Source organism: Phascolarctos cinereus, unplaced genomic scaffold, assembly GCF_003287225.1.
Source record: "Phascolarctos cinereus isolate Bilbo 61053 unplaced genomic scaffold, phaCin_HiC Scaffold_4;HRSCAF=312, whole genome shotgun sequence".
NCBI lineage: Eukaryota > Metazoa > Chordata > Mammalia > Diprotodontia > Phascolarctidae > Phascolarctos > Phascolarctos cinereus.
The window spans coordinates 45,104,668-45,117,239 of NW_027555847.1; the positions used below are offsets into that span (position 1 = coordinate 45,104,668).

At 38.7% G+C, this 12,572-nt stretch overlaps 1 protein-coding gene across 3 annotated transcripts in view; it reads right to left on the bottom strand.

Annotated features, from left to right (window-relative positions):
- IL5RA (interleukin 5 receptor subunit alpha) overlaps positions 1–12,572 on the bottom strand; it is a 52,019-nt gene that overhangs the window by 36,570 nt on the left and 2,877 nt on the right. For all 3 annotated transcript variants that reach the window (XM_020968478.2, XM_020968477.2, XM_078152156.1), the window contains 4 exons: positions 10,714–10,859; positions 10,023–10,161; positions 1,639–1,768; positions 1,119–1,306 (listed from right to left, as the gene is read on the bottom strand). In XM_020968478.2, the coding sequence (XP_020824137.1) occupies positions 1,119–1,306; positions 1,639–1,768; positions 10,023–10,161; positions 10,714–10,859 (603 nt within the window). The remainder of the gene's footprint in view (positions 1–1,118; positions 1,307–1,638; positions 1,769–10,022; positions 10,162–10,713; positions 10,860–12,572) is intronic.

The following is a 12,572-nucleotide window of genomic DNA, read 5'->3' on the forward strand; positions in this document are numbered from 1 at the left end:
TTCAGATTCAAATTCATTTCTTCTGACTCTCAGCGCTGGGTCCTTTCCACTAGATCATCAAACAGTCTCACTCTTGGCTAATAAAGTGAAAGTAAGTAAGCCTATTAGTGCACCAATCAAAGGCCATGGAATAATGAAAGCACCAGACTTGAAGCTTAAAGACTTGAGTTTGAGTCTTAGCTCTACGTGATACTTGATAACTCTGCGACCTTGGGCAAGTTATTCCTGAGCCTCAGTTTCCTCATCTGCCAAATGTGCGGGGTGGATTGGATGAATTCTTTGCTTCCTTCCAGCTCTAATCTTCATTGATTCTAGGAATTGTCACACTCTACCTGACACCCATTTCATTAGATTTAGTTTTGTCACCTATGCCTTTTTGCCCACATTTCTGCAACTGACATTTTAGGATATCCTAGAAACTATGTCAGTAGTCATAACTGCATACACAGTCTTGTAAACACAGTAGACCTCATTATGTCATGTCTACTTATTTATACATATCTGGACATATAAATCAAAGAAAATGTTGAAACAACCATTAAAGGTTGATGCCAGCCATCAGGACCATAGCAGGGTGCTAATCCTGTTTATCTACTTCTTATAGAGAGGCCCTGGTACAGTAGAAAAACACTGGAAATAGAGTTAGAAAAGGCTCTGCCATTTATAGCTGTGTGAACTTGAACAAATCATTGCTTCACTAGGTCTCTTTATCTATAAAATGGGGATGATAAAACTCATCTTCTTGACCAAACTGACAAAGTGGTCATAAGAGTAAAATGAAAATATATACATGTGTGACAGAACTTTAAAATTCTGAAATATGATAGCTATATTGCCTATACAAAATTATTTAATTACAAAATGCAAGTCATTATTATAAAGGTCTTTTGTTCCAACTTTAGATTTGGAGAATAAAGAGTAGCACAGTGTACAAAGGGCTGGGCTCTGAGTCTGAAATATCTGGGTTTAAATTCTGCTTTAGATACTACACCTAGGCAATCCTGGGCAAGTCCCTTAAGTGTCTTAGTCAGTTTTTTCATCTGTAAAATGAGGGGGCTGGTTGGCCTCACGGGCCTCTAAGGTTCTTTCTGATCCATGATCCCATGAGTCTTCCTTACCAATAGCATGAAGGTCAAACAGCTGATCCAATGGTTTGATGGTAATTTGTTTGCTTGAGCCATTAACATGTACTGCCAGCTGTCCGCGCCCTTGTCTATCTATGGCAGTCTTTGGAAACCAGCAAGCTATATTTCTATTCCATGAATCTTTTCTATATTCTTGGCATTCTTCGGTGTATACGTCAAACCTAAATTACAATACAGATAAGTATTATAAAACTGGAGAAAATTAGTTATTTCAATATATGTAAATAGAGATAAGGCAACTAGGTGGCTCAGTAGATACAGCACTGGGCCTGGAGTCAGGAAGACCTGAGTTCAAATCTGGATTCCAACACTTACTAGCTGCATGACCCTGAGTAATTTGATCTGCTTGCTTTAATCCACTGGAGAAGGAAATGGTGCACCATTCCAGCATCCTTGCCAAGAAAACGCCATGGACAGTGTTTGCATGTTCTGGTCCCCGGGTTCAGCAAGAGTCAGAGACGACTAAACAAATGAGCAACAAATGGAGACAAACCTGTAGAACAGGAAGTACTGAGTGTCCTCTGGGGCATTCTTGCCAACAAACCAGGTGCAACGGAGAGACACGTCATCCCGCAAGATGTTAGTGACACAAGTCAGATTCGTAACTGATGTTCCAGGAGCTCCTGTGAGGCCAAAACAATGGTAATCAGGGATATCCCCCTGAGACTGGGAAGCACTGAAGCACAGTGGATAAAAAGCTGGCCTCAGACACAAGAAGACCCTTGTCACCTCTCTCCTAGGCTATTGGGATAGTCTCCAAGTAGGTCACCCTACTTCCAGTCTCATTCATTCCTTCTCCACTTCATCGTTCACAAAGCTGACAAAATCATCTGCCTAAAGCACGACTCTGATGACGTCATTCTCTCAGTTCAAGAATCTCTAGTTTCCTGTTGCCTCTCAAGTTATCAGAAATTTAGGACAAAATACAATCTCTTCATCTGGGGACGAAGGAGAGAAAGGAAAGAAGAGGGCACCTGAAGAATGAGTAGGATTTAGATAAAAAAGAATGGGGTAGCCATTCCAGGCAGGGGAAAGTATTTGAACAATGGTAGGAGAACACAAGACCTTTTGGGGGAGACAGTGAGGCCAATCTGGCTAGAATAAAGGATTTGCGTGGGGAAATAGCGAGAGCCTGGAGCAGAGCTAAAACCTTTCTAAAGCAAATATGAGCTGGATTGTTGGGGATTGCTCAGAAGCCCTCATCAAGCCCACAGTTGCACTGGCTCTATAGCTCTGGGAGCTCCAGGAATACATTTGGCTCCCAGAGCAATGGGCTTAAAAGACTCAATGAAACCGAGTTTAAAAGTAACACCCTGGAGAGCTCCATGCTCTGGAGGCCGATCTGCTGAGATTTTTTTACATCTTGGTGTCACAAATGCTAGCAAGCCTTCAGGCCAGCAATGAAATTGTCATAAGTGAAGAAGAAGGCATGTTACTGTCAACAGTAATCCCTAAGAATGCAGCTGCAGAAAGTCCCTGAGCAGAAGAAAAATATGGGCAGTTGAAAAATTCATCAGATGGGGCAGGCTAACAGCTTGGTTGGCAGACAATTCAAAATGCTGGGACAGAAACAAGCTGGTTGAGTGAATGTAAAGGTATTTTTAGGGACATAAGCTAATACATGAGGTGAGAAGGTATGTTCAATGACTGATTTATGGTGACTTAACCAACTGAATCAGCCATCATAAAACCAATCCAGTTGTGCATAACTATTATGGTCTACATGAGGAAATCTGTCCATTCACAGAAAGGCTGGATGAACCGTGCTCGGTTCATTTTGAAGTTACCAAGGGAAAGTTCTCAAAACCTTCATGTCTTAGAAATATCTTTTAATGGTTTGCTTTGGACTTATTCTGCTTAGCTCAGGTCAGAAGTGACTTTTTTCATTATTAATGATTTTCCTTCAAAGTGTACTCAAACCTGGTGGGGAAGAAACTGAGTTGGTTTCTAAACTTGAGTCAACCTATGGTTGGCATGAATTCTTGTCTATCTAGCACCCATACCCGAGAGTGACTAGCACAAGTCTATGCTCAGTGTAGGTGTTCCATGAATATTTGTTGAACGAGTGGGAAAGTTGATCCATTAAGCCACAAAGAATATGAAGATGATGTTTCTCAAAGAAGGAGAAGGTCCTTCAGATTTTGTTTTCAGCCACTGATATAATTCTAGAGCCATGGAACTGTATAACATGGCTATTTATTGTTCCTTCCATGCCTATGACATAGGCAAAATGGCTATTTAGAACTGCATATTAATAAAACAAACCTAAGAAGACAGCTGCATCACAATGGAGAAAATGAGATATGATGATAATGATGATGATGATGGTGATGATGATGATGATGATGATGATATCTATATTTTTCCAAGCATTTTCATGCTTTTCATCATCATTTCTCTTTCTGTCTAAAAACTAGGCCAACTGTTTCCAGGTGTGTTCCTGTGTCCCAGAAATTGAAAGTATATTTCTTTACTTCCAATTTTTCTCTATTTTCTTTTCTTTTCCAAGTGTTCAACTGAAAGTAGCACTAATTAAAGGATTTATATACCCTAAATTACTAAACCAAGCAGTGGTTCTTATACCCTTAACCTCAGATGGTTCAGTCTTAATATCATCTCTAACTCTGACAACTAAGTTCCTATTATCAGTTTTAGAACGCCCAAACCATTAACATCAGTCAGTGAACAACATCAAGGGGGCAGAGGGGTGGGGGTAGAAGGGGATTTGGATCCCAACTCAGACCCTTGTGAGTCATGTGACCTTGGTCAAGTCATTTAACTGCTGTAAGCCCCAGATATAAAATGAAGATAATAACACACATACAACCACCTCACAGGGTTCTCGTTGAGGGGAAAGAGCTATAGGAAAATGAGGTCCCTTCTAGCTGTTGCATACTATGAGCCCAACAGGTGCCAAGGGAGGGACTTTAAATCTAGTTCATTTACTGGCCATTTAGAAAAGACAAATCCAGATCATCCCAGACAGAACACTAACTAGCTAGATGGATGGATAGATAGATAGAGATATAGAACTTTATCAAATATGCATACATATAATATTCTATAAAGCTTAATGTCAGGAACTTCTCCATTTATTCAAATCTTCTGAGTTAGAAACACAGAAAATGTGCAAATTGCTACCATCATGTACTACTTGGCTTTTAACACCTAGAACAGTGAGTGCTAATCTTTTTTTACAGTCAAAAAATTTTGCAGATATTTCTGGACATGGCTAGTGTGGGAATTTATAATGGGCTTTATATTTCTTACTTTCTCAGTGGGAAGGGAAGGAGAGGTGGGAAAGAGAGAATTCAGAACTGAAAATAAAATAAAATTGATTTTTTAAAATAAAGGCTATAATCAAGGGGAAAAAATGTTGCAGACCCTCACATGGTAATAGATGTACAAGTAATGCCTATTTACTGAGAAAATAAATAACAAAAAATTACCATGGATTTAATAATGCTTTTAAATGTATGCATATACTAGTAATCACATCAGATTCCATACATATTTGAAAAACTGTAATACATGGGAGACATCATTCATTCATTCTACAGAAGGTATGTTTAGTGCACATGTGGACTGACAGACCCTTTGTAATAACTTTGGTCCCCTTCCCCATCTCCACTTCCACCTGTCCAGGTATCAGAGAATTTCAGATTTAGAAGATATCTCAGGGACCATCTAGTCCAATTTATACCTTAGAAAGAAGTTCCACTACAACATCCTCAGTAAATGATTATCCAGCCTCTGCTTCACAACCTGCAATGGCAGGGGACTCACTGCCTCCACAGCCAGCCTATTCTGATTTTAATCATTAGGAAGTTTTTGTTTATATTCGGCCTAAATTTGCTCCCTAGCCTATCCTTTTCTCCGTAATTTTCACCCCCTGTTCTCTATTTTACTTTTGGGAAGAAACAGAATAAATCTAATAATCCCTCTTTCACACGGAAGTCTTTTAAATACTTCAAGACCACTATCACAAACTCCCTGAATCTTCTCCAGGATAAACAGTCTCAATTGCTTCAACTGATCTTTGTATTAACATGGACTAAACACTTTTTAGTGTCCTGGTAGCTTTCTTCTAGATACTCTCCAAGTTAAATTGTGTTGCCTAGAACTGAGCAAAATACTCCACATACAGTTTGACCAGGGGAAAGTATAGTAGAGCTGACACCTCTTTACGCCTGTGTAAGGGTGGGGTCAAATCCATCCCATTTGGCCTGGGTACCTTGACTAGTTGCAAACACTTTTTGATTAAATCAAACAATCATGTATACCAAGACAAGAGATATCAAAGTTCAAAGACTGGAGATATCAAGGAGAATCATTGGCTCTATAGACATCCCAGCTGGGGACCCAGGCTGATGGAAATCCCAAGAAAAGGTCAGCTCTTTCCTCAGTCTCCCCTGCCCATGCCTATTTGTCCACAGACACCATAATATATGGTGTTTCGCTATCTGAATGTTCTAAGTAAACTGAATTTTGCCTCAACCACAAAGAGGCCAAGGGTTAACTAGAACTCTCCGCAGAATATCAGGAACTTTCCTAACTTGGGAGCTGGAGCAATTGTGACTAAGCTCAGAATTTTTCAACTAAAATAAATTCCCTAAAGCCGAAGAGGAGGAAACAGTGTGAATGTAAAGACCCATTTCATTTCCTCCTATATTATCATAACAGACTGTTATACCTATAAGCTATACCTTTCTCAATCAAGCCAAAAATCACATTAGCTTCCTGAGTCGCTACATCACGTCATTGACTCATATTAAATTTGCAGTTCATAAAAAACACCCAGATCTTTTTTTTTTTTGACAAACTACCTCAAAATCATGATGATGATGATAGCATTTACAAAGCACTTTAAGGTTTGCAAACTGCTTTGCAAATATTATCTCATTTTATCTTTACAACAATCCTGTGAATTAAAGGTTATTATTATTATTCCCATTTTTTCAGATATGGAAAATGAGTCAGAAGTTAAATGACTTGCCCAGGACCTCTCCTACAATGTACTTATGAAGTCATTTCTTTGGAATTCAAGTGCAAGACTAAAATTTCATACTATTAGATTCAGCCCCATGTTTTAGTTTGTCAGGATCCTTTTGGATCCTAACTTGGTCACCCAGTGTATCAGTTATCCCTCCCAGCTTGGTGTCATCTGCAAATCTGATAAGCATGGCACTATGCCTTCAGCCAAGTAATTGCAATTACAATTGCAAAGGACCATTTGTCAGGCACTTCTGTTCCTCCCTTCCCAGGTTAACAATCTTTATCCTCAGCTGGAAAAGGTGGGGGGTGGGGGTGGAGAGGAAAATAAAGATGAAGCAGCATTGCCCTCTGCCTATTGTCGTTATCCATCTGTACACCAAGCAGAAACCCCATCCCTTCCTTAATCCCCATCCTTCCTCTAATGTAGCTTTAATAATTAGAGCTAGCATTTACATGGCTCTTTAAGGCTCACAAAGTGCATTATACTTTTGCTATCCCCATTTTACAGATGAAGAAACTAAAGAAGAGAGATGTTAAGTGATTTGTCCAGGATCATACATTTAGTAAGTGTCCAAGACAGGATAGAAAATCAGTTTTTCCCGACATTCTATCCACTTTGCAACTTTGCTGCCTAAAAAAACCTACCCCACCCCACCCCACACCAGACTTTTTGTTGTCCCTAGCTTTCCTTGCCAGACTAAGCCCATTTTAAGCTTTAGTGCTCCTGACGCTATTTTTAGAACTATGCCATGTCTCTGATCATCCTCTTTTATCTGCATTTGCTTTCATCTTCAGTACAAAACATTTTAAAATTTAAGTTTATTGGTTAGTGCTGTATGCATCCAAATGTCTCTCTTTAGACTACTTCAATTCTTTCTGATCAGAATTATTTTCCTCCCTGTCTTCAAAATTTCATCCTTGAGTGTTTCCCAGTCCTTGTGAGTTGACTTATCCTGTAGAATTTTAATCCATGATATTCCATCCTTTGACATCTGCTTTTCACAAATACAGAGCATATTTCAGATGACAACTGGCTTTAACCTCCTTTCTCTACCACAAACTCTAGGATGGAAAGGTCACCTTCCTCAGATTCCCTGTCTCTTCACCCCAGCAACCCGTGCTTCCCTGTTAGTGAGAACCAGAATCCAGAAGAGAATGTTCCTTTGCCGATGCCTTCACTTTTTGAAGGATAAAACTTTCACAAAGACTTATCAAGAAATTTAACTGAAGAGGAGGGAGGAAGGGAGAAAGGGAGGGATAGAGAGAGAGAGAACAGAAGAGAAGAGAGGAGAGAGAGGGAAAGAAGGGAAGAGGTAAGGAGGGGGGGACGGAAAAGAGGGAGAGACAATAGGGGAGGTGAAGGGGAAGGAAGAGGAGAGTGAAGCGACAGGGGGAGAGCATGTCAGTTAAAGGAGGAGAAGGGAGAGCTCCCTCCAGGAGGTATCTGGATATGTGAAGTCCCCCTTCTCTACTCTATTATGGCTCTATCTGCTTACAACCTGTTTCTCAGTATCTTTATCTGTTTCCCCCATCTGTTCAGGTGGTCTGTCTGCATGATCTATTATCAAAATCATTTCTTCTCATTCTTTGATCATCTGTCAGATGTTCTCTGTTGTGCTTCCCCCATCCCTCTAGTTCCTAGGTTATGATAACCCACTCCTCTTTTTATCTTTTCTATTTCTTTTGAGGCAGCTAAGTGGCACAGTGAATGCCACACTGGACATGCAGCCAGGAATTAAAATCCTACCTCATTTACTTACTGCCTGTGTTACCTTAGGCAAGTCACTTAACCTCTGACTGCCTCAGTTTCATCATCTGTAATGGTGATAACAAGGATAATAATAGCACCTTCTTCCCAGCATTGTTGTGAGGACAAAATTAAATAATATTTGTACAGCACTTGGAAAACCTTAAAATATATAAATACTAACTCTATCATTATTACTATTTTGAATAAATATCAAATAGAGTGGTCTCTTTACAAACTATTTTCAGTGACAATTTCAAAGATTTGGACCCAAATACCAGTTGTGTTTCATCCCACAAAGTATTGGTGATATCTATCGGTTCAAATTTTCTTCAACCTCTGGTTCATCTTAGTTGTTGCCTAAAAAAACAGGTGTGTATGGGTCCACAGACCACATTAGGAACCACTGATGTAGAGATGATAACCAGTGTCAACCCTCAAAAAATGATGCAGTAGGAAAAATGTTGGTTGGGGATTTCCCTTCTTTCAGTAGCCCTTTCTCCTACTCTAGGACTCCACAAACATCTAGTGCGTCTTGCTTCTGACCACGTGTGGATCTCTACCCAGATCAGTCCTTCCTCCACGGTGCCGGTGCCGGATGCTTTCTCTCTACCTACTCCCTCCCAGTTACAACTTCTCTTCCCTTTGTCCCTTTCCTTCTTAGCTCCTTGTCAACTTGAAAAGCAATCTAAGAAACTAATTCCTAATGAGGTGTTAATGACTGACAACAGCTTAATGTGTTGTCCCTACAGGATGTCTGCATTTTAACTCTAATTGAATTCTTCCAACTCCTAATTAAGCATTCTTCCCCTATACCATTATGTGGTTAACTGGATGACCTTGCTTTATTATGTCTATTTAGGATTTTGTATACTTCTTAGAGTCCTTTCCTCCCTGCCTTGTGATATGTCTAAGGCTTCATTGTTTTCTAAGCAAAATTATTAAAATTTCCACTCAATTTTAATTATGATTAAAATCGCAATTCAATTTTGTGACAAATTCTTGTCGTCCATTAATTTGGCAAGAGTGCTTTTCCTCGTTCTCAATCCATAGTACACACAATAAACAATCGAAATGGAGCTCAGTCAGGACTGCAGCTTCCATGCATTCCTATGCACGCTTGCCTACTTTGAGAGAAATAAACATGCACAGAGCCAAATTCTTTCTGTCTTTCCTAGACCTAACTGTGGAGGTTGACACCCTCTTAAGAATTTTAACAAGTGATAAAAAGAAATATTGGAAATTAAAATAAAATGACTAAAGCCATTGTTCTAAACCAGGGGTTTTTAACCTTTGGCCCGTGATTTTTTAAAATATGTAACTATTTCAATGTAACTTATTTGCATTTATAATTCTATATATTTTATTTTATGTAATTAAAAACATTCTGAGGAGTCTGTAGCTTCACCAGAATGCCCAAGGGGTCCATGAAATAATAAAGGTTAAGAATCCCTGCTCTAGACATTGCCTGGCACAAAAAGATAAATTATCATTATTAGGTTCATTAGCATAAATAATAATCTATGTTAGAAATAATCTATATTAGACTAAAACTAAACCACCCTATACACCCAAGGATGAATGTGTCTGTTCCCCTCCCTTCTGGAAATCAAGGGTTTTAATTCCTTCTCATACCATTTTACGTGTTCTGTCAAACCAATCAGCCCACTGGCTAAGTAGAGCAAATGCCAATAAATGCATTTTAACAAGCATACTGGGTGGCTGAATTTACAACTTCACTATGAAAAAAAGACAATAATAGGAACATATTAAGAATGATCATTCTAAAATTAATGTCAAATACATATATTTATTAAAAGCCTAAAGCCAATCATGTGCAATGTGTCAAGGTAAAACAAAACAAAACTAGTGCAAATATCTCAGTATTATACCCAACAGTTCTCTACAAAAATTTCTTAAGGAAGTAGAAATAAATCTCCACTAGGGGCAGATACACGGTACAGTGTATAGAGCACTGGCCCTAGAGTCATGAGAACCTGAGTTCAAATGTAGCCTCAGACACTTGCTAACTGTGTGACCTTGGGTAAGTCACTTAACCCTGATTGTCTCAAGAACACCACCAATAAAAAACAACAACAACAAACGATCAAAGCTTATCCCAGATCACATCTTACCTGGATGGGCTGGAAGTTCAGCTGAAACCCAACTACTTTGGAAAAAACTGGAATCACAATGAAGAATTGTCTGCACGCTTGCTGAAAATCCCTGGTGAAGTACACTCACACTTCTGCTTTGGGTCTTTTGAGTCTCATACTGGAAATAAATCCCAGAAACCATGAAACATGGTAAGGAAACAGCCATAATAAGGAGACCACTTCAATTAGATAAACATTGTCTCTTATTTCTGAAAACAACTCTAACTACAATGTAACAAAACAGCTTTGCTAGGCGATATCTGCAGCTGGATAAAAATCAACATGTGAACTTCCTGCGGATTTCCACATTATGTGTGTGATGGGCTCTTCTGTTTTCTAATTTAGATTAAAAAAAATTTCCAAAAAACCAAGCTGCAAATTCTAGCACATGTTCTTTGTCAATAGTAAGAATTTAGAATACAGCTACATTTCCTTTGCTTTCATTAGTGCTACTCAGGACGCAAAATACAGTATTTCAATCACTTCCCCCAGAGTCTGTTCTATGATATCAAGACACAAACGAGGATCACTTTGGTAGGAAGACTGAGTCAGACTGATTTCTCTCCTCCATCTGCCTTCCTCAGCGGGTTTGAGTTTGAAATTATGTATCATGTAGAAAATTGAATTAAATGGACTGTGCGCAAGAAATATACATATCTTTAATACTCACATCATCCTCGTTTGGAGTATTAATTCTCACTTTATATTTTATGCCATTTATCTTTGGATACTGGTTAGGATTCGGTTTCCATTGTAAAAGAACTTTAGATAAACCAGTTACTATAACAGTGAAGTTTACAGGTGGGAGAAGTGAAACTGTTGAATTAAAAGGGAGAAAAAAAAGCAATATAATGTTCATTTTTATATTGGAAATTAAAATCAAATGACTAAAACCATTGTTCTAAACCAGGGGTTTTTAACCTTCGGCCCATGATTTTTTAAAATATATAACTATTTCAATGTAACTTATTTGCATTTATAATTCTATGTATTTTATTTTATGTAATTAAAAACATTCTGAGGAGTCTGTAGGCTTCACCAGAATGCCCAAGGGCTCCATGAAATAATAAAAGTTAAGAATCCCTGCTCTAGACATTGCCTGGCACAAAAAGATGAATTATAATTATTAGGTTCATTAGCATAAATAATAATCTATATTAGAAAGCATCTCGAAGTCAAATTTGATTTCTCTATACATTTTCTAATCCAAATAGCTCACCTTTGTTGTTGTTTGTCCTTTGTTTACATTTTTAAACAATGGATATTACGCCATATGATTAACAATTTTCAGACCACTTGTCTATTGTTAACTAGGATGATTAAATAGGCACTGAAAACAGGTTGGTTCTTTAATGCATCACCATCTTCTTTCACTTCTGACTGGTTACTCATTTTCCCCAAAATGTCTGTTGGGCTTTGTCTACATGTAAACAACTGTTTGGTCCATTTTGGTTCTTTAAATCATGTGGCTCAGGCAGCCAAAATTTCAAAAAGGTTTCTGCATACAGCCACAGGTCAATTTTCTCTTCCTTCACCATTAAGTTCAAACTGTTAGGGGAAGATCTAATACTTTGAACGACAGAACTGAGGGGCTCCAAAAAGCAGAATAATGCAGCAATTCTAAAAAAAGATGAAATGAGTTGGGTATGGTGATGCACTCCTGATCCTGCCGCTAGGGAGGCTGAAACTGGTAGATTGCTTGAGCTCAGGAATTCTGAGCTACAGTAGGGCTAAAACCAACCAAGTGTCCACATTAAGTCTCTCACCAATATGATGAGCCCCTGGCAGTGGGGGCCACGAAGCTGCCTATGAAGAGCCAATCTTGCCTGGGTCAAAAATGTAGCAAGTCAAATTTTCTGTGACCAGTAGTGGGATGGTGTTACACTTCCAGCTCAGGAGAGGTAGAAGGAAGAGAAGGAAGAGGAGGAAGGGGAGGAAAGGGAAGGGAAAGGTGAGGCAGAAGAAGGATAAATATAAAATCCCTCTTTCTTGTATGCCTCCCATTGGACTTACATTCTGAAAATAATGGGATACCCAGCAACTCAAGGTCAAGGTCAACCATGGCTGTTCATGAGAAATAATATTAAATAAGGCAAATTTATACTTTAATAGATTTTTTAAAAAAACACACAATTAAGCTGAAATAAGACAAGGGTGGGGTAGGGACTGCCCATTCTTCTCAGGTAGTTTTCTTTAATATTCCTGCTCCTAGAAGGAGTGTCCCTGAGATAAAATAACATGTCACACAATTCTGTGTGTGGCATCTCTTCCACTGGCAGAGATGAGAGAATCCCAGCCTCCCAGCGAAACCACAGAACCTTTGGGGAAAGAAACATACCTGACCTTCAGGCAATGGAGGCCAGAGAAATATCTATTACAATAGTATATTTAAAGGACACATATCCTGGCAGGAACATCTCCCTCCAATATTAGATATAGATATAGATATATACACATACATATATATGTATATACTCATATGCACACAATTCTCCAATTGAGGTTCTACTTAAATTAATGTGCTTAATT